We start from the raw sequence: 22,177 nt of genomic DNA, 5'->3' as shown, positions 1-22,177 counted from the left end.
AGAGTTGTCGCTGCATCTATGGGGCATGAGTGCGTCTGGTTTTTGACTCCCTCTAGTCCGTCTATGCGTCGCCAAAGAGAGTGCAAGGGGTGAGAGAGAGAGAGAGAGAGAGAAAGAGAGAGCTTTAAATCATGCCCTTCGCTGTTCATCGTTGCTGTCCGTGTAGTTGTCGGTGTTCGAATCTTCTTCTCCCTTTCCCTTTGTCGTTGTCCATTCACCACTGGTGACTGTGGAAGTGCCATTGATTTTTCCACTTCACTGAACGTGTAGCATTATTTGGGTTTGTGTGCTGGGATGTCTGGCGTGATAGGTGTAAGAAATCCTTTGATTAGGTTGAGTAAGATATTCCAAGGTCGGGTTTCGCTATTCTACAAAAAGCAAAATTAGGCCTAAATTTGTTGAATTATTCCTACACCGTTAGCAAATACCACATGAGAGGAGTAAAGAATTAGTTTAGACCGGAAGGAGTAGTTAGATTAGACATTTATGGCTCATTTTGTGATGGAATAGGAAGATGTGGAGGAGTCATCCATGACCACTCGGCAAATTGGATTGGAGGATTTAATACTTGCGTGAGAACATATCCTATAGCTCTTACTGAACTGCTTGGTATCTTCTTTGGTCTTAAGCTTTGTTGGGATAAAGGGTACTACAAGATCTAGGTGTTCACTGATTGTGCCGAAGCTCTTAATCTCCTTCATCGGAGTAGTACCATTCAGCACCCATTTCAGGATGTTATTAATGAGATTAATATGATGATGTGTAGAGATTGGCCTGTTTCTATTAATTGTTTATTCAGGGAAGTCAATTTTTGTGCCCATTACTTAGCTAGTAATGCCCAAGATTACCTAGGTATTTGATCTATTTTTTTATCAACCCCCACCTTATAGCGTCAAGTGGTGGATGATGAGAGGAAGTCCTCTCTTGATTGTGTCTCAATATAAATTGTTTATTTTCTTTGTATCACTTCTCATTCCCAAAAATAAAAAATACTTGAGCCTTTTGGGCCCGTTTTCCCACCTCTCACAATCCTCCCACATGACAATATTTTTCCTACTTTGAGAGATTAACATGAAATGAGCAGAGTGACGTCATGTTATAAATATATTTCATCATATTACTGAAAAGATAGCACATTTTTAATAAATTTGATAAGGAATAAGAAAAAATAGTTAAAAATAATTCGTATGATTTTTGTTTGTCCTAGAATTTTTGTATGATTAAAATGATAAAAAATCGTTATTACTTTTCAAGATCACCCTCTAACAAAAATCAATATATTTTAATTATTTTTAATTTCTTTCTTATATAATCTCTTTTCACCATATAATTAATAATGATATTTGTAAAAAAAAATTAATGCTATCGACATTTTGTAAAATGTCTTGCATTTTGGGTCAACATTAACTAGTAAAAAATGTTTCATATTTTGAACTGGAGGGAGTAAGGAACTTCTAACTATTTCATCAAAATTAATAAGACAAAGTTAAATTATTTAAAAAAGTCTAAAAATAAAATAACATTTCAGGTTTAACTCTACTTAAAAGTATGAATTGAAAAAACATGTAGAAGTTGTAATCAAAGGTGATTTTCAGAAACAACTAAGTAAATGTTTCGTCTTTTAATATGGAATGACTAATCGGATAGAGCATGAGACAACTTCTAAATAATTTTTAAGATTTTTTTTTGTAGTGGTAAAATATGTTGAAAATAATTTATAAATAGGATCAGAGGAGTAAAAAGCAACAAGGCATAACTAGAAGATCTCTTCAACACTATACAACTCAAATATATTGACCTTACATCAATTTCAAACTTGCCCAGCGTGATCCTTAATCTCCATTATTTTCTAGGCTTGTCACTTTGCTTTCCCCCAAATCACCAAAGCACCCCCGTTGTAATTACTCTATCCAGTAATGCACTTTCATTTCTGTATGTTCACTCGCGTACTTCAAGCTGTAATTTGCTTTGGCAATTTAAAAAAAAAAAAAACATTGTAATAAAGGATCTTTGGAATTCAATCATTTGATAGCCAACTCTTTCGAGGACATATGTAGCTCCTCTGGCACCCCCCAAGGGGCATAATGGTTCGAACCATTTCTGCCAATGAGTTTTTACCAAAAATAATACCATTTGTTAAAAATACATGAATTAGTTACTTTTATCCTATGCCTTTTCTGGTTCTATTTTCATGTAACTTCTAAGTTCAAACATTTTATTTATCAAAACTAAGAAAGTTTTTAAAACTCCTTAATTCTCTCTAAAAATTTGACTAGTTTTTATCTTTACTCTTATTATATATATATATATATATATCAACTACATACTCTCTGTCATATGTAATAGAAAATAAAAGGAAGATTTTTTAATGAAAAATCAATGACATATCCTATAAGATTAAAATTAAGATTAAAAAAAAATCATTCTTCTATATCATAGAAATAGGAGCTGTATAAGAAAAGTATTTAAGAATGGTAGAAGGTGCCAGTACGCTCTCATAGATGCATGATTGAGCTTCTTCTGTCAACGGTGTGAATGGCGCACAATGTGCAACTTGAACTAATTCTAAATATCAAGGTTTTAAAAATCAGACTAGTTATTAAACCAGACGAGGTGCTGATTTAAGGGTTAATGGTCGAACCATGATTGAACTGGATATAATTAATTTAATATTTATAGATAATATATACATATATATATATATATCACAAAAAAAATTCATCTAAAATTATAAAAACTAATATTTAAGTTAAATAAAATTTCTAAGTTATCTATAAATTTATATTTTAATATTTTATAAGAATAATATTGTAATATAATCTATTTCATTCACTTCATTTTTTAAAAAATAACTTTTAATATGATTTTTTTACTACCTAGAAAACGATATTTAATTGCATTAATGTGAATTTTTTATCAAAATTTTTACATTAATGAAAAAATAATAAATATTTATACTCCCCCTCTCATTTCAAATTCTTCCGCCGGTCCACTGTACACCTTTTACTGCCTTTTAATATAAATAATAATATTATTATTAAAAATTATTAATATAATATTATAATATAATAATGGATGGTTCACGTCGAGAGAGAATTTTTTATCGCAAGCCTAATACCCTAACTCCAGTCGTCACCGTCAGTCCTCCTTTTCTCCATTTTCCTCTGCTACCATGACTGTTTCTGAAGTGCAGTATATCATCTTCATAGCAATGGATGATTTTATGGCCAATCAGGAAGTTTTGTTGCTAGAAAAATGCATTTAAGGTAGTGGTTTATTGTAAAATACATTCTTTTCTTGGATTTTAATGAATATCTTTCATTTCTTTCCATCTTCACCTTTTCTGTAACCTCTCCCATCAGATTCCTTTCTTGTTATCTCAGATCTAGTCACTTGAACGTTGAACTGTTTGAACCAGTCAAACGCTCAATTTTTTTAGTTTTTCTGATTTGTTGATCGGTTGGCTGGTTCTTGATTGGTTAATTGACCGCACAAACCAGACTGACCAGTGAGCAGTTCACGGTCAAACTAGCTAGTTCAGTCTAATTTTTAAAACTCTGATATGAACTTTAATCGTGATTCATAAATAAAGCTGCGTACAATGTTCTCAAAAACAATAGTGTGGTTTCACTTGAGAAATGCAGGAAAATTCAGATATTGATATTCACACTAGCAAGATAAATTGTAGGGACTTGCAGAAGTATGACCACCTCATAAAATCCATATTAGTTTTGACATTGACACAATGGTCTATGCCAAAAATATCTTTGGCACCATCAACTATCTTTGACTCACCTATCAGCCATCCCACGACATTGAATTGTTTTCTGTATGTAGAATAAAGCTAAATGAAAAATATAAGAGAAAACATCACCAAAGGATCACTGGAGATATTTTATAATAAAAACGATTCAAGATTTTGATTTTTTGCTACATCTCTTTGATTCTTAATTAAAAATAAGCTTTTATGGGAAATGACCAAATTACCTATAAATTTTAAAACAACAAGTATATGTTCACGCTAATAGGTAATTTGAGTTTTGACAATTCAATTCATAGTTAATAACAGCATATTTAGAATTTAACAAGACTAAAAAACCTGATAGCACAAGTTTAATGGAATAAGTGTTTGTCCTGCATAAACAACAAGTCATTCAAATTTTGACATCTAATTTGTGATTGATAACAAAACATTCAAAATTTAACAAGATTGAAACATTAACAACATAGGTTTAATAGAATAAATGTTTATCTTGTATAAACAAGCCATTCAAGTTTTAATAACAATTAATTCATAATTAATCAAGCATATTCAAAATTTAACAATATTGAAAAAAATGACAACATATGTTTAGTGAAATAGGCATTCACCCTATATAAATAATAAGCCATTTGGGTTTTGATAGCAACCAATTTGTAAGTGACAACACGCACATTCAAACTTTGATAAAATTGGAAAACTAAGAGTATGGATTTAATAGAATAAGTGTTTACCCAATATACGTAACAAGTAATTTAGGTTTCAAAAATAATCTATTTGTGATTGACAAACACACATTTAGACGTTAACAATCAATTTCTGTTTAGTTTTTTCTCTTTCATTAAAAGGGGGCAATTAAGTCATTTCTTATAAAATTTATTTTCAGCCAGGGACCAAGGGGGTGCACTGAAAAATCAAAATCTTAATGCCCTTCTTTGCAATAAAATAGCTCCTATGGTCCTCAATTGACATTTTCCCAAGATAAAATTGTTGCTCTTATACTTTTTAGCATATCTTACATTTCCTATATTTTATTTTCATTGCTATCCAAGTCTCTTAAACTTCATATATTTGCAACATTAATCCCTATATTCTTAAATATGATCATAGACTTAACCATGGCTAATGTGTATATAAATTCCATTATTTCTCATGCTAACTTTTTAAGATTACGATGAATTGAATAAAAACTTGAGTAGAAGGTGGGAAAAAAACGAACAAGGCATCAAATCTGAATTCTTAAACGTGTAATAGATAAAGTTGTAGGGGGAAAAAAAGACAATACAACTAGGACAAACAAAAGAAAAATTACTAACTATTTTTCTTATACAATGTAACTACTGAAAAAAAAAAAAAAAGACAAGTTGTACAGGGTGCGCAATTTTCTTACGTTCTTTTTTTTTCTTGACCTGAATATTTTTTTTTTTAACTTTCACACCTTAGAAAGAAGAAACTCAATCATGCATTTACGAGAGCGTACTGCTATGCACTGCTATATCATACCATTCTTTAATACTCTTCTGGTGGTTCTTGTTATAAGATAGAGAAAACTGATTTTTTTATTTTAATTATAAGGTATGTCATGGATTTTTTTTATTGTAAATTTTTCTTTTATCTCATTAAATATGAGTGAGAGAGAGAGTCTGTAGTTAAACTATGTACTCCCTCTCTTAAAAAATGTAAAACATGTTTAATATTTTAAGGTATAATTAATTTATTTTTTAAAAAAATGCCCTTAATAAATGAATCATTTTATATTTATATTTAAGTGAAATATTTTATTAAATAAAGATAATATAAAAAGATGGCATGAGTTTGAAGGCAGTTAGCTAATTTATTGAAAATGAGATTCAATTAAAAATATTTTACATTTTTTAATTGAATGAATATATTTAATAGGACTAAAGTTGAAATTTTTTTAAATTTTTATAGAGAATTAATAAGTTTTAATATACTATATTCCTTAATTTTGATAAAAACATGTTTAAACTTAAAAGTAATTTATAAATAAAATAAAAAAAATATAAGACTAAAGTAACTAATTCATGTATTTTTGAGGAATGGTATTTATATTCTTTTGTTAAAGCTATTTAATATGTTTTTAAATAGCAGGATAACCTTAAATGACAGATTATACAAAACAAAATGTATTACTTCCTCCAATTATATTTACGAGTCACTTTTAAAATGTTTTGCTTTCATTCAAACCCAGTAAAATCTTAAACAATGCTAAAATTCAATAAATTTTTAATTTAGCCCATATCAAATGTACTTATTTTAAAATAAAATAGTTCAATATTGAATAACTTTTTCAACATTCAAATATGGAAAACAGAAAAAGGTAAGTATAAAAATTAGATAAATATTTTATAAATAAAATTGAAAAATATTTTCTTTTTTCTTACAAATAAGATCCAAAGAGTATTTACTTCATATGTTCACATTTTTTAAAAATATGCACATGGAGAGAACTCTCTTTATGACAAGATCGACGAAAACCATCAATGAAACATGACGTCAGTGGCGTGACATCACGCCGATGGTTGATAAAAGGTTGTCAGATTAGTTACTTGGGATACATGCTATCACATCAACTACTATTTGAAGCATTCAATCCATATCGAAAATTTTATTAGTGTGAATTAGAGTCACATGCTCCCTCTCTCACAGGTTCTTAATAATGATACAATTAACAAACTTTACGATTTACTAAATTATAAAAAATATATAACTTTTTAATTTTACCTTTTTAAAATTGATGACAATAATAAATTATTATTTAAAAATTCAAATGACAATAAATATATAAAGGATAAAATTGAAAATAAGTATTAATTATTCTAACTTCATCTTATATTAAAAACTAGAGTAGTATTAATTATGATTTTAATTAAGGCTAAAGTACACTTTTAGCCATCTAACTTTATATCATGGTTCAATTTGATCCCTTAATTTTATAAAATATCTTTTTAATCATTTAACTCTAATATTATTAGTTTCAAATGATTATATTTTGTGTCAATCATTGTTATTTAAAAAAAAAATAACATGTTAACATTTAAGAATGCTTTGTTAGAATTTTAAAGTTTAATGTAAAGATTTGTTAGAATAAAACTAGCATAGTGCTAGATTTAGAGAACTAAAAAAACACTTTATAAAGTTAAGGAATTAAAATAAAATTTTGTATATAGTAAAAAGATTAAATGTATATTTTAGCCTTTTAATTAATCAGTTTGTTTGATAATTAAGTGGATGAGACAGCTAAGCATTTAAGAACGGGTGAAAAATGCATTTATAGTTATTATTACAAATTTGATGTTAAAAGAAGTGACCATTTTGAAGTATTAGTCAGTGATAAATAATGGTTAACTTAATTTTATGATATGCTAGTCTTTCTTTAATCAAAGGTTCCGAGCGATCTATTAGTAATCTACATAGTTGCATGAGAACTCAGCTCTTGATATTCAAATACTATCTCAAATTTAGAAACTTTTTTTTATAGCATAACATCAATTTAAAGAAGTTTGTCTTCTTTGGGACAAATTTAGCTGTTGCAACTATATATATAACAATCTTTCTTTGAATACTCCATCTCGCTCTAAATGTAAGAGCTAATTATATAGGAGTGATCATGGAACAATGATTCTTATTGATCTCTTAGTTGATTAATTCAATAATTAGTCCGTGTTAATGCTTTACATTTTAATTTGCTTCACATACGTTTTCTTCATACTTTTTACTGATTCATGATTTTACGGACAACAACGTGACCTGACCTTCCTCTTCCATAACCAAGGGTGGCCAATGTTTACCTTTCACAAAAATTAAAGTTTATAGTTTTGAAACCAAATTGATTTACCAGGAGTAGTTACACTTCAAAAATATTTATTGAAAAATAAATTATAAAAATTGGGCTTAAATAATTGTAAATATAGGATTAATATTAATTATATATCAAGTATTTAACTCTTACAAGTTACTCTTAGTAATTTACAACTTTTTTTTTCTTGAGAAAATGATGTTTAAGGACCTTATAAGAACATTAATTATGATTAACTAATTAAGGACCTTAAAGTCATACAATTTTGAAAAAAAAAGTCTTGATTCTTAGTTGGGACGGAGAATTGGCTAGAAAGAAACTAGAAGGCAGGAGATGAAGAGAAAGCAACTAGACATAGTTTTAATTATATTTTCTCTTTATTAGCTTTTTACAGAAAACAATTCAATGTCGTCCGATGGCTGATAAGTGAACTATCTATAGTTGATGGTATTTTTGATACAGATCATTGTGTTTATGCCAAAATTAATCCGGATTACATCATGTGGTCACACTTCTGCAAGTTTAATTTCAAACAATTTTGTTTGCTAGAGTGAATATTCATATCTGAATTTTCCTGCATTCCCAACGTGAAGCTGCACTATTAAAGTTCATATGTTCACACTTTTGATTAAAAAGATAAATAAATAAACGCAACAAGCATTATGGAGAGAACTCTGTTCATGACATCATCCACGATGGAAAAATATCAGTGAAACATGATGTGAGCAGAGTGACATCATGGGATCCGTCTTGGGTGCTCATCACCTTGGGTGATAAGATTTGAAGTTTAATTTAAATGATCTAAATTTAATAAATTATTTCATATTTTTATTTTATATTTATTAAAATAAAAAATTTATAAAAAATCAATTGATTCTATATTTAATTTGAAGGGTTTAACTTAATGTTAAGATTTTTAAAATTTTTATATGTAACTATTTATATGTATTTTGTACAGTATAATTTAATATTACATTTTTTTATAATTATATATTTTAATTATTCAGATGTACTTTGTACAATCTAAATTTAATAAAAAAAGAAAATAATTTTTTAAAAAATTATAAGTTAAAAATTTTAAATCTAGACTATGCAAAGTACATTTGGATAGTAAATATATAAAAATTTTAAAATTAAATTAGACCCTCCAAATTAAATCCAAACACAATTGATAATAAAAAGATTTATTACAATTTTTATATTTTTTATAGTTTTTTTATTTTACTAAATATGAAATAAAAATATAAAATAATTCATTAAATCCGGACCATGCTTATCACATCTACAACTATATGAAGCATTCAATAGACGAAAACAATTTTAATGGTGGTTTCTGTTTTTCAAAAAAAATTAAACAAATATTTGGATAAGGGTTTAAAATTAGACAGTAAATCATATATGCACACGAGTCGCAAAACGATGGGACTTCAAAATTAAATAATTACCTGATTAATTAATGTCAAAATAGTTTATGGCATTTTTGGTACAGACCATTGTGTTAATGTCAAAATTAACCCGGATTACATGATGTGGGCTTACGTACGTCTGTAAGTTTAATTTCAGACAATTTTGTTCCCATAGAAACTCAATGTAAAGCTACACTTTTGTTCTTGGATTATTGTAGCTTTATTTATGAATCACGATTAAAGTTCATATGTTGACACTTTAGGAAAAAAAATGTATTTAACATTCAATTTAGCGAGAGAACTCTGTTCATGACATGATCCATAGTCGAAAATTAGACATTTGAATCAATTTATCACATCTACTACTGTTTGAAGCATTCAATACACGAAATCAATTTTATTGGTAGATTTTTTTTAAATTATTGTTTAAAACAAAAAAAAAACTCATTTGGATAGGGATTTTAAATTAGACAGCAAATCATATATGCACGCAAGTAGCAAAAAGATTGGACTTCAAAATTAAATAATTACCTGACTAATTAATATATTTTCGACGACTCCATCTAGTCTTTTCTTTATTGCCATATTTGCTGGAAAGCAACACAATGGTTGTTGGGACAATTGTTTAATTGGCTCGAGGTTAATTTTCAAGGAAAAAATTAGAGGTCCAGCAATTTTTGGAAAGAACGAACAATGACTGTGAGATGATATATGATTTCAATATCCAAGATAACTGATCCACGTTTTCTTTTTTTAAAAAAAGAGACGATTTCAGTAAAGCATTTTATATTCAAAATTTGACTAGGTCACACAAGTTTTTCTAAAAATATATTATCCATTCTTTCATATATAAATGGCTAGAGCCTAGCTAATAGTACACGACCCCGTGTTCCCTTTTGAAAAATTAGACAGCGAATCATAAATGCACACGGGTAGCAAAAGATAGGTCTTCGAAATTAAATAATTGCCTGATTAATTAATTAATTAATATATTTTCGGCGACTTCCTCTGTTCTTTTCTTTATTGCCTTCCAGAAAGCAACACAATGGGTGTTCGGAGTTGGGACAATTGTTTAATTGACTCAGGCTTAATTTCCAATAACTTAATAAAATAATTAGAGGTGTTGCGATATTTCAATACCCACTGAACTCTCTCTCTCTCTCTCTCTCTCTATACCTGCAACTCTCTTTCTCTATTAATACCCTCTGAACCTTATCAACTTGCGACCTGTGATTAGTCTTCTTCCATCTGCAGCTTAATTCCTTCAGTTTTTCAGTGTGTTGGAGTGAAGAAGGTAACAATGTTGTCTGGTCTTTTAGGGCGCAACAAGGACAAACAGATCCAAGGGACAGTGGTGTTGGTGAAGAAGAAAAACACCTTCGATTTGACTGACGTTGGTGTGTCTTTGTTGGATCGTGCCAGTGAGTGTTTAGGCCAAGGCGTGTCTTTCCAGTTGATTAGCGCTTCTAAATTTGACCGAGGTTAGTTCTTTCATATTTCTTTTTAATTGGAATGTGGAGCACTGGCCAGAAATGGATGGGTGAAGAATGAATGTGCCATGTTTAATCATGGGTGAAAAAATATTAAAAATTACAATAACAAAAAGATCAACAACATTTTCTTGGTCATTTTCTTTAATTTTTTTAATCATTGTCTGTAGTTTTTGGATCATTTACTATATATATAAATTTACCAGTCAAATTAATCATTAAACACAAGTTATTTTCTAATACATAATTGAATTAGAAATTTCACCATTTATTCCCTATAATTATCATATTTTCACTTTAGTCCTAATAATTTATTTTTTCCAAATTGTTCCCTATAGTTTACAAACGTTTCATGATCAGTCCTTATATACTATCAGACGTTTTTGAAATTTAATCTGTAAAGTCTAGGTTTGTCATTACGTAGATATATTACGTAGATATATTAATTTACTCTAATTAATTGATAATTGAATGATGGAAGCGTTCACACAGATGAAGACAATTTTTAATCAGACTCCGTCTTTAATTACTCGATAAACTAAGCATTAATATGAGTAAAGACAAATTGAATAGAGATTACATATATAATAGCATATATAATACTACACACACACACACACACACACACACACACACACCCCTATATAATCTTTAATTATTTGCAGATCCTGATTTTCATTTTTTTTATTTATAAATACTCCCGTTTCCTACATATGAATCCGCATAATTAATAGATTTGGTGATATTGGTAAGGAGACACAAGGAATCTCATCTTACAGTGATCTTAATGAAACCCCCATGATCTGTGCACTTTTTTTTTCTTTTTTTTTTTTATATGAGAGATCTTATTTTTTCAATAAATTATTAAAAGAGATATAGCATTCTTTGTGTTGATGTCATTGTCTAATTAATATATTTATTACCATATGTTCAAAAACAATTGTCCTATCTTTTCACGTGAAATTTAGAAGAGCACGTTTGATTGACATTTCACATTTTTAGAGAGGCAAATTGGCTAGCTTGAGAAGGCCAGTGAAATAATGATCAACAAATTTAAGTCATACATAACGAGCGTGAGACTCTTGTTTTTCAACATGCAAGACGAGCCTCAAGCCTTGCTTCGTTATTTTTGTTAGGGGAAATCACAATCAGGTCTCAAATTATTAAATTAATGATACTCGGGTCTGGATAAAATTTTTTGAAGAATGAGTTGAAAATATCTGGTCAAGCAATAACAAATTTAGGATTTTTAATTGCTAATAAGACATTAACTCCAATCTGATTGAAAGCAAAACTAAAAAATTAAAAATGAAAAAGAATAAATTGACTAAAAATCAAATAGTAAAACTTGTATATCATTAATTCATCATACAGAAGATCATAAAAGTAACATATATCACTACAAAGAAAAAACAGACTTATTTTATTGCCGCCAAAAGTCCAAAAGTTGCCACTAAAAGTTTTTAGTTGCAACTTTTTGCCATTAAAAGATTGGCGCTATAACAATTATCGCTAATAATTTTTAGCGGCGACACATATTGTCACCACCAAAACTTTTTTAAAAAAAATAATAATTTATTTTATGTCTCATCACTCTACCACGTGTTCATCATATGATGCCACATCACCTGCCATATATGTAACAGATGATGCCATGTCACTTGCCATGTTATGCCATGTCACAAGCCACATATTTGACAGATGATGCCACATTACTCAGCTACCTCATGCCATATCACATGCTACGTGTGCATTTCATCAAGCCACCTTATGCACCACATCACCCCCACGGGTGCACGTCACCTGACACGTGGTGCCCTCTCAAGCCACCTCATGCTACATCACCGCCATGCATGCATGTCACTTGCTAATCGTGTGCCTCCTCAAGTCACCTCATGTGCCACGTCACTACCACATGCCACGTCACATATTTGTTGCAAAATATGACAAAGTTAAGATTTGAACTCTTGACCTCTCTCACCTCCAAACCTTAAGCCTCTCTTCTTTATCAGTTGAACTGAAATGCACCTATAATTATTATATACAAAATTAAATATATATTATATAATTACATACACATATATTAAATAATATATTATTAAAAAGATATATATATATATATATATATATTAATTTTTCAATTATTAATATGACAAAATGATTTATATGAATATTTAAATTATAATTTTAATAAAATATTATTTTTTACCAGTAAATATTATTTTTGTTAGGAAAATGAACTTAAAAGAAAAAATTTTAAAATATTAAATAATATTCTTATATACATTGTAACCCATTTTTAAATTATATTTTTATTTTTTAAATGAAAATTATTAAGTGTATAATTTATTTATAAATATGTATTATATTATTTTATGTTAAATATCTTTTACTTTTTTTCCTCCATATTTTTCTCAAAAATTGACAAACTAAATGATTAAATTTTTATCTTCTCTTAAAATCGCTAAATGTTTCCCCCTATTTTATTAAAAATATATTTTATCAATAATTTTTCAATATCTTAAAAAATTATTTCAATAAAAAATTAATTTCAACCACATAAAACCTATATATATTAGGAGGAATTATAAGGAATCCTTGTCCAAAAACCATTAGAGCTCAATAGCAAAAGTATATACCATATATATATATATATATCAAGCTAGGCATCAAGTATACAATATGTTAAATAGTCTACAATATCATTTACATTTCGTAATATTTGTACAACTTTAACATCCCAATGTCATTTATGTATTTAATTATAAGTAATGACTTATGTATAACTTAACCTAATTATAATTGAAAGTAATAGTCCATCAAGATTTTAATTTATTATATTAAAATACTAGTTCAATAACATAATATTTAAAAAAATGAGCTATATATATGTCTAAAAAATGATTATAAATAATATAAAATTAAAAATAATTTAATAATTAAACTTAGCAGATCTTGACTATTATTTTTTTGGTTTCACAATCCTATATATAATTTATTTCTAATTCTATGCATAAAATAAAATTTGAATAATTTTGGAAAGAAAACTTGCTTTCTAAAATTATTCTCATTATAAATGAGTGTTGTTATTGTCATTGTAAAATTAGTCTTTTTTCTTTTTTCTATGTTTTCTCATGTTCAACCAAATACAAGGAGAAAAGACTTTTTCACCACAACGTTTTTCTTCTCTATTTTTAACCTCTTCGATTTTCTTTCCTCTTCTTTTCTCTTCTCATACAAACTTTAAAGTTAAATTCTATAGTTCTTTTTTTGACAACGTACTACGTGTTCTTAACTTTTGTTAGTTTTTAATCAAGCTTCCAAAGAAATATGGGATACAACTATTAATTATTATTGAGTAGGACAGTGTTACTCTTTGACACAATTTCTTCTTTTCATGTTCTGAGCACAACAATTTCATTCTTAATTTGTCCTTTTGTTTTCGTTTTTGATACCATACGTACAATACTCCAGTTGCTAAGTGCGTCCTTGTAATCTTTTAGTACTTGTATTGAATTAATTCCTTCGTATTCATTCATTATTTATTTATTATAAATATAAATTTTGCTTTCAGCTACAATAGTCTTACGGCTCAAATTAGTAAACAAATCACAATTGATCTGGACGTGTTATAGTTGCACCATATAATAATATGAATATAATCTCCCTATTGATAATCTGATGAATCGAGCGTTAAATCTATATCTTTTATCGTATAAAATTACCGAAACAACCTCCATTGTTTTGTATCAATATTCTATTTAAAAAAAAAAACAAGTAGACCTAAAGTTAAGCCATACTATTAGCTAGTGTGCATAATATAATTTAATCCTATCCTATCAACTCCTTGAAATGCGCATCTTAACCCCACAATCTTTATTCAAAATATTAATTCTTAATCTTATGGGTCCTTTTTATTTTTTTTATATTACTCATCAACCCTAACTTTATCTAATGTGGTATTTCTAATCAGCTCAAATTTATTCACACTTGGGCAGTCTCATAAAATAGGATTAAAGTGCAAATTTGCTTCTAATTTTTTTTTTAAGAGCGCCAAGTACCATGTAGTTATGGACGGTGTAATAATCTCAGGGAAGAAAATTAAACAAATATATGTTCTTCCTTGTATACTTTTGTAGAAAGGAATTATTAATGTGGAAAACCCCACATATTACACCACCATGATTACAAGATGCCCAGTGCTCTTAAAAAGAAAATAAAAAAATTAGTACTTTAACTCTTATACTCTTATAAAGTATGAAGGACCGAATCATTATAAAGTTAATATTCTTCCTTGTATACTTTTGCAGAAAGGGGAGCCAAAGGGAAACTTGGAAAGCCTGCGTATCTGGAAGGGTGGATTACTAAATCCCCAGATTTGATAGCTGAAAAATCTGAATTCAAAGTACACTTTGAATGGGAAGAAGAAGTGGGGATTCCAGGAGCATTTATGATCAAGAACAAGCATCCTAGTGAGTTCTTCTTAGTCAGTTTGACTCTCAAGAATGTTCCATTTGAAGCTGAAATTCACTTCCCTTGCAACTCTTGGGTTTACCCTACAAATAGACACGAAGAGGGTCGCATTTTCTTTCGCAACATGGTAATCATATACGCTCTATCCCCTTATAAATTGAGCATAAGAGAAGCACTTTTTTTAGTTTCATATATAAGAAGGAAAAAAAAAGGAAAAATATAAATTTTGGTCACTAGACTTGTTATTTTCAATCATCGATTCAGTTTTTAAATTTTGATTAAAAACAACTTAATTTCTATAATTTTTTTAGTTGGAACAACTCAATCTTTATAGTTTTTTTTTTTTTGACTTGGTATAACTCAATCCCTATAATTTCTTAATTTAATAAACTGCAAGAATTGAGTTGTTTTGAATCAAAATTCAAGTACTAAATTGACAATTGAGTAAAAGTTTAGGAATTAATTAAAATTTATATTATCCAAAAAAACTATTTTACATTCTTTATAAATACTCTTTTGGTCTTATTTATTGGGCACAAAGAAAATATTAATTTTGATCTTATTTATAATACAGTTCACTATTGTTTATGTTCATCAATATTTACCTTTTTGCCTTTATGAAATGCTATAAAAAATTATTAAAAATAATTCTTTTTGTCCTTACTAGGGATAAAGATAAAAGTTTATTAAATTTTAAAACATATTTAATAAGGTTTAAATTTTTATTTCATTTTAAAAAAAATACTAGAAGTGAATTATAAATAAAAGTAGGGCCAGGGGAGCACGTTTCAAATTAATTTTTTTTCTAAAATACCCCTTATAATGTTTAAAAATTTTCCTCCTTTAATAATTATGGTCATATACTTCCAACTACTCTTTTTTGTTCATTTAATGAGAAGCAGGAAAAAAACATATTTTAATTGCCAAGAAACCTGCCTTAAAATTTTCTCATACATGAGACTAAAGTAGTAGACTCATTATATCAATTATTTGACGAGAAACGAAGGTTTGTCCGATGTGTATTGCAGACATATCTTCCTGATAAAACACCAGATGCACTACGTAGATACAGAGAAGAAGAATTATCCAAATTGAGAGGGGATGGAATTGGAAATAGGGAACTTGAAGAACGGGACAGGATTTATGATTATGCTCCTTATAATGACTTGAACAATCCCAAAAAGTATGAACGTCCAATTCTTGGAGGAATGAGTGGAGGCGAAATTAAACATCCTTACCCTCGACGAGGAAGAACTGGAAGGTCACTAGTAAAGTCAGGTTAGGCTTCTAGATTTTATTTTCATTGTCGCCGATATCAAATAACATCCATAATCTAAACAAACACAACAATGAATATAATATCCTTATGAATTTGTCCACCTTTTTTATTAATTAGTTTGTCATTGTATTATCCAAACATGAGATGTGAGGATATGTGTAACATAAAATTCATGGTTAAATGACAAATTTTCCCCTATACTCATTTTTAGTACAATGTTTTCCATTAATTTTTGAAAATAGTGCCATATTTTTTAGTCCTTTTCTATAATTTTGAGTGCTTATTTGTAATTTTCTGTCCTTTTTTGTAATGTTTTTGGTTTTTTTCTATAACTTTTGAGGTCATTTTCTAGTTAAGTAATGGTCAAAGTTTTTTTTTATTAATGATAAGGACCAAAAGTTAAAGGAAAATATTGTACCAAAAATGAGTTCTAAGCTCCTAGCCACTCTTGGAGCAATAGTTTAAGAGTGAAATTGCCCTCAAATCATAAAATTTAAGAGCTATCATCATATATCTTGAAGTTCAATGTTCAAATTACTTCATCTCTGGTAGTGAAAAAAAACAAACTATTTATTTAATAGCCCATGATTATCTGAAAACAGTTCAATGTTCAAAGGAGAATTTTCTACATTGTAACCTGTCAATCTTCTTCTGGCTAGAGCCAAACAATCTCTTCGGAGGTAATTATAAAATTTTCCCTTCTTGTGGCCTACCTATTACTCCATCATATTTTTCTGATCCAGAATACGAGAGCAGAGTGAAATTTTTGGGCTCAAATTACGTTCCAAGGGATGAAGAATTTTCGCCATTGAAGAATTCAGACTTCATTACTTTTGGATTCAAATCTGTGACCAAGATCATCAAACCTGCTTTGAAATCTCGTCTTTCTCAAGAGTTTAGTAGCTTTGACGAAGTTCATGATCTCTACGAAGGTGGATTTAAGCTGCCAAAGGCCTTACTTATGACCGTAAGCAGCTTTATTCCGATTCAAAAATTGAAGGAAGTTTTCCGAATTGATGGTGAAGAATTTCTCAGGTTTCAAAAGCCTCAGGTTATTAGAGGTATGCCCCCCCAACACACACACACCCACACGAAGTTATCATCCCCACCTTAATACACTACATATACATAGTGAAAAAATTACTAGTGTGAAGAAAGAAAATGATTGACTAGAGTTTCTAATATTTCTCTCACAAGCATCACACAATACGTAGATCATTTCGAGTTGGTAAATATTATTTAATGGGGGTTTTAATTTACAGATAATAAACATAAATGGATGACAGATGAAGAATTCGCAAGAGAAATGCTTGCCGGAGTAAATCCTGTCAAAATTTGCCGTGTCCAGGTATGCCCAATTATTTGAAGTCAATATAGCTAGCAAAATGATGCCACATACATCTGATCAATTAAGATATAAATTTGTGCATTTATATATGTCAAATATTATGGTTTTGATAACCTTATTGGGTGCATGCATGGGAAAGTATTATGTTGGAAACTTCCGTTCTTTTGTGTATATATTTTCTTTGCAGGGTTGGCCTATAAAAAGCAAGGTAGATGGTACTATCTGCAAAATAAATCAAGATGACATCAAAGAAAACCTAGAAGGGCTATCTGTAGAACAGGTAATCTAAAAATTTGTTAATTATTTATATATTCATCCAAAAGATTACTCCCTCCTGTTCACTGCATATATACCAATAAAATTTGTAGTCTCATAAAAATATATATTATTTTTTCTTTTTAACTTTAGTTCCAATTTATGATAAGTGAGAAGGCGAAGGTCATAAATTAACAAACACAAGAATCCCACATTGGGGAACTTCATAAGTGGTGTGGGGTTTATAAATTTAAGGAGCTCTCCCACCTAATAAGCTAGTCTTTTGGGATGGGCTCTCCCTTTAGATATGTACTTATCACATTGGTCTTTGCATTAAGAGTTCGGTGTTATGAAAAGAGCTACCTATGGAGGGTTCTAACCGACAGGAGGTCGAGTGAAATGCTGTGGAGTGAAGCTGCTGGGGATGTCAGCTCTTGACGGGGTGGTATTGTCATGAGTCCCACATTAAAAGGCCTCACAAGTGGTGTGGGGTTTATAAGTTCAAGAAACTCTCCCTCCTAATATGGTAGTCTTTTAGGATAAACTCTCCTTTTAGGCTTGTGCTCATCACATTTAATGTGAGATACTTATAAACCTCACATCACTTGTGAGGCTCCCTGATGTGGGGCTCGTGACATACTAGGTTGCTTATTTGGGCCAAGATTAGTCAGGAGAAAATGATTACATTTTGGATTGGAGGAAGTATGTTGCTTTAGAATTAATCGAGTTCAACTTATTTCCTGTTTGTATATGTTCTCAATAATAATAGCAATTTTTCTGCATTTGATTCACCAGGCAATAGGGGAGAAGAGATTATTTATACTGGACTACTATGATGATTTCATTTCATATCTGGGGCTTATAAACAAAACTGCTGCTGAAGATATTGCTTCCAAAGTTCCACCAAGAGCATATGCTACTAGGACGATTCTTTTCTTGAAAAATGATGGGACTTTAATGCCATTAGCAATTGAATTAAGTTTGCCACGAGAGGGTCAATTTAATGCGACTCCTGAAGTCTACTTGCCTGCAGAACAAGGCGTGGAGAGTTGGATTTGGAAATTGGCCAAAGCCTACGTTGTTGTCAACGATTCCAACTATCATCAACTTATTAGCCATTGGTATTTATATTTTTCTAATATATCTATTTTCTTCTGCTTTCTATATGAGAGACTTGCATTAATATGTACATCACAGGTTATACACTCATGCTGTTGTTGAGCCTTTCGTCATTGCAGCAAATCGACAGCTCAGTGTGCTTCATCCTGTTTACAAACTTCTAGCTCCACACTTTGTTGACACTATGAAAATAAATGCTCTAGCTCGACAATTTCTCATCAATGCAAATGGCATCATAGAGTCAACATTTTTGCCAGGAAAATATTCTATGATGCTTTCATCTGGGGTTTATAAGAATTGGGTTTTCACTGATCAAGCATTGCCAGCTGATCTTCTTAAGAGGTAAATATATATAACTAAAACAACTTAATATCAATTTGTGACCTAGGAATAAGATGTGTTAAGATGTCCAAGTAAGTAAACTAGTTGACGTGAGAAGTATAAAATTACCCATAAACTTGAGCAGCCTTTTGAATTCAGATGTGATGTTCTTCTACTATTTTTTACCCATTTTGTTCTCTCTTACCTTTCTGGACATTTGCTCCCCAATCCTAACAAAACTTAATTAAAAGAAAGAAAAAATTAATCATTTGATTTCTATAGTTTTGACTCAATTAAAAATCAGTTCCTAAATTTTAACTAAGTTAAATTATAAGAATTGAGTTATAACTAGGTTAAAAGTATAATGACAAAATAATTACTTTTTTCTAGAAGAAAATTTTCATTCTATCTTGTATTACTATAACATAGATATAGAAGGTAATGGTAGTGGTTTTTAATTTCTTGTTTGATATAGGGGAATGGCGACCGAGGATTCAACTTCTCCTCACGGCCTTGACCTTGCAATTAAAGATTACCCTTATGCTGTTGATGGACTAGATATATGGTTTGCAATCAAGACTTGGGTCCAAGATTATTGCTTCTGTTATTACGAGTCAGATGAAACTGTTCAAGGAGACACTGAACTTCAATCTTGGTGGAAGGAACTCGTTCAGGTGGGTCATGGTGATAAGAAAGATGATCCCAATTGGCCCCAGATGAAGGATCGTGATGACTTGATAAAATCCTGCACTATTCTGATGTGGATTACTTCAGGCCTTCATGCAGCTGTTAATTTTGGACAATACCCATATGGTGGTTATATCCTAAACCGACCAACTATGACTAGACGTTACATGCCTCAGAAGGGTTCTCCTGAATATGAAGAGCTCAAGACTAATCCAGAGAAAGTATTCTTGAGAACCATTAATTCCAAGGAGCAAGCAATGACTGTCATTTCGACGTTAGCTATCTTGTCCAGGCATTCCTTCACTGAGGCATATCTTGGACAATCTGACATCTCTGATTGGATATCAGATAAAGAGCCCTTAGAGGCATTTGAGAGGTTCAAAGAAAGACTCAAAAAGATTGAGGAAAGAATCGAAAGAGATAACAATGACGTGAACCTCGAAAATCGACATGGTCTTGTTAATATGCCCTACACCTTGCTTTATCCTAACAGTGAACCAGGGCTAAGTGGGAAGGGAATCCCAAATAGTATCTCTATCTGAGGGGTTGATCAACTGAAACCAGATAGTTTAATCCAATGAAAGACCCATATGCTTGCTAACTAGCTAGTTTTTAGACAGTACATGTGTGCGTGCATCTTTTATATATTACGATATTCAGGGCTGGAAGACGCTGCTTGCTGGAATGCTGATATTGTGTTAAATTACTCTCAGTGTTCAATTAGTTGTTTCTTTCCTTCTATTTTCTAGTTTTGAGTTAAGCTTCTTCAGGTATCCCCATGTTGATGTATACTCTATTCATGTTTGGAGTCGGTCAGCTGTAGCTAGGGATATCTCTGTTTGTGCTTTGTGGACATTAATTAATAATAGGTTGACTTGCATTTGCTTATCTTTACAATTTTTTGTCATGCGCTTTGCTCTCCAGTTCCCTATTTTTTATTTTTAGAGAATTTACATGATGGATTTTAGGTTGCAATTTTAATTGATTTAAAAGAAGGCTTGGAGTACCGATATATGAATTGAATTGGACATAATTTTGTGACTGTACTGTGGTCCCTCTGTGGATACTTGCAGAATATCTTAATTTTGTGATTAAGAATTATAATTTGACATGCATGTTGACATTAGTTGACATAAATATAGATATAGCGAATGTTGATATTTTTATCCCAACTAGCTTTATGATTTAGAACCTCCACTAGAATCAATTAATCAAATTCAAACATAAGGTCAAATACCCCAAAGGAAGTTTAAAATCTTCACTTCAATTTTGCGTTCTTTGGGTATATGAATCCTTATAATCAAATATATAATTTTTATTGATAAGAGTGCCATTTGATTCCTACTAAATTAAGAGTGGATTTTATTTTCTAAAAAGTTAAAACTTCTTCATAACGAAAATTAATTTTTAAACATGATTTTTCTTTTGGCTAGCAAGAATCTCGAAACATGATGGTATCAAATCAACTATATATATATGTACACACACACAAATTAAATCTCATTGACGCATCCTGATTGGTCCTACCAGTTGGATTCATTTTTCATTTCATTTTAGAAATATTTTAATATACTATTGTTGGCCATTTTCATTGCAGCATTAAATTCAATTTCAAAGTTTTTACAGAGCAACTTATTACGAAAGCATTTATTTAATGATCTTAAATTTTATGGATTAAATAAATTTTTTTAATTGATATTTTATTTAATTATTTTTCTGCTATAGTAAATGGAGAGTGATAGGTTAGTGAAATTTATACTAATAATTTACTTGAAGGTTCAAAGTTCAAATTCTTCTAAGTAATAAGTTAATTGTATTTTGTTTTAGATTATAAGAAAATTATCAAAGTGCCTTTATCTTTTATGTAATAATTGATTAATTGTGTATCTTTTTTTGTAATTTTCCTAATTCTTCTTTGAATCAGATTTTTCTTATCTCCCTCTGCCATTCGAACACCAAAACAGGGGGGGGGTACAAATGAGTGCGCGTCCGATTTTTTTTCGCTATCCTTCCTCTTTCCGTTTAGCTTTCCATTCATGCCGGTCTTCCTCCTCCCACAGCCAGCAGCTCAGCGCCACCTTCCTCTCCGTCTTCGTTCGCTGCTGTAGTGGGTAGTCGCCGGAATCCTTCTTCCGTGTTTCAGCTGTCGCGCGAGTTCGGTGATGCGTGTGCGTTCAGGTTTCATCCGTTCTTCCTCCTTAGTTGCTAGTGTTTCATGT

At 30.0% G+C, this 22,177-nt stretch overlaps 1 protein-coding gene across 2 annotated transcripts; it reads left to right on the top strand.

Moving 5' to 3' along the window:
* Positions 1–10,236: 10,236 nt before the first annotated feature.
* On the top strand, positions 10,237–20,838 carry LOC129299345 (probable linoleate 9S-lipoxygenase 5). Of its 2 annotated transcripts, XM_054937806.1 has the most exons (9): positions 10,237–10,467; positions 14,787–15,076; positions 15,978–16,227; positions 16,972–17,289; positions 17,491–17,576; positions 17,764–17,856; positions 18,627–18,952; positions 19,029–19,292; positions 19,747–20,838. In XM_054937806.1, the coding sequence occupies exons 1-9, from the start codon at positions 10,287–10,289 to the stop codon at positions 20,498–20,500; spliced, it is 2,562 nt and encodes an 853-aa protein (XP_054793781.1). In that variant the 5' UTR covers positions 10,237–10,286; the 3' UTR covers positions 20,501–20,838. The 2 variants fall into 2 exon arrangements, with proteins under 2 accessions (XP_054793781.1, XP_054793779.1); XM_054937804.1 differs by lacking the exon at positions 10,237–10,467 and having other exon boundaries at positions 14,876–15,076; positions 15,956–16,227.
* Positions 20,839–22,177: the final 1,339 nt, after the last annotated feature.

This window comes from Prosopis cineraria, unplaced genomic scaffold (genome assembly GCF_029017545.1).
Source record: "Prosopis cineraria cultivar Desert tree isolate PC_DT_omini unplaced genomic scaffold, ASM2901754v1 PC1128, whole genome shotgun sequence".
Lineage (NCBI taxonomy): Eukaryota > Viridiplantae > Streptophyta > Magnoliopsida > Fabales > Fabaceae > Prosopis > Prosopis cineraria.
Note: the sequence above shows the minus strand (reverse complement) of the source record. Positions and strands in the feature narration are given on the sequence as shown.

Coding starts and splice junctions, on each gene's coding strand:
- LOC129299345 (XM_054937806.1), top strand. CDS start 10,287: ATGTTGTCTGGTCTTTTAGGGCGCAACAAGGACAAACAGATCCAAGGG. Junction 15,077..15,977: donor GCATTTTCTTTCGCAACATG/GTAATCATATAC, acceptor TGTGTATTGCAG/ACATATCTTCCTGATAAAAC. Junction 16,228..16,971: donor AAGGTCACTAGTAAAGTCAG/GTTAGGCTTCTA, acceptor TTTCTGATCCAG/AATACGAGAGCAGAGTGAAA.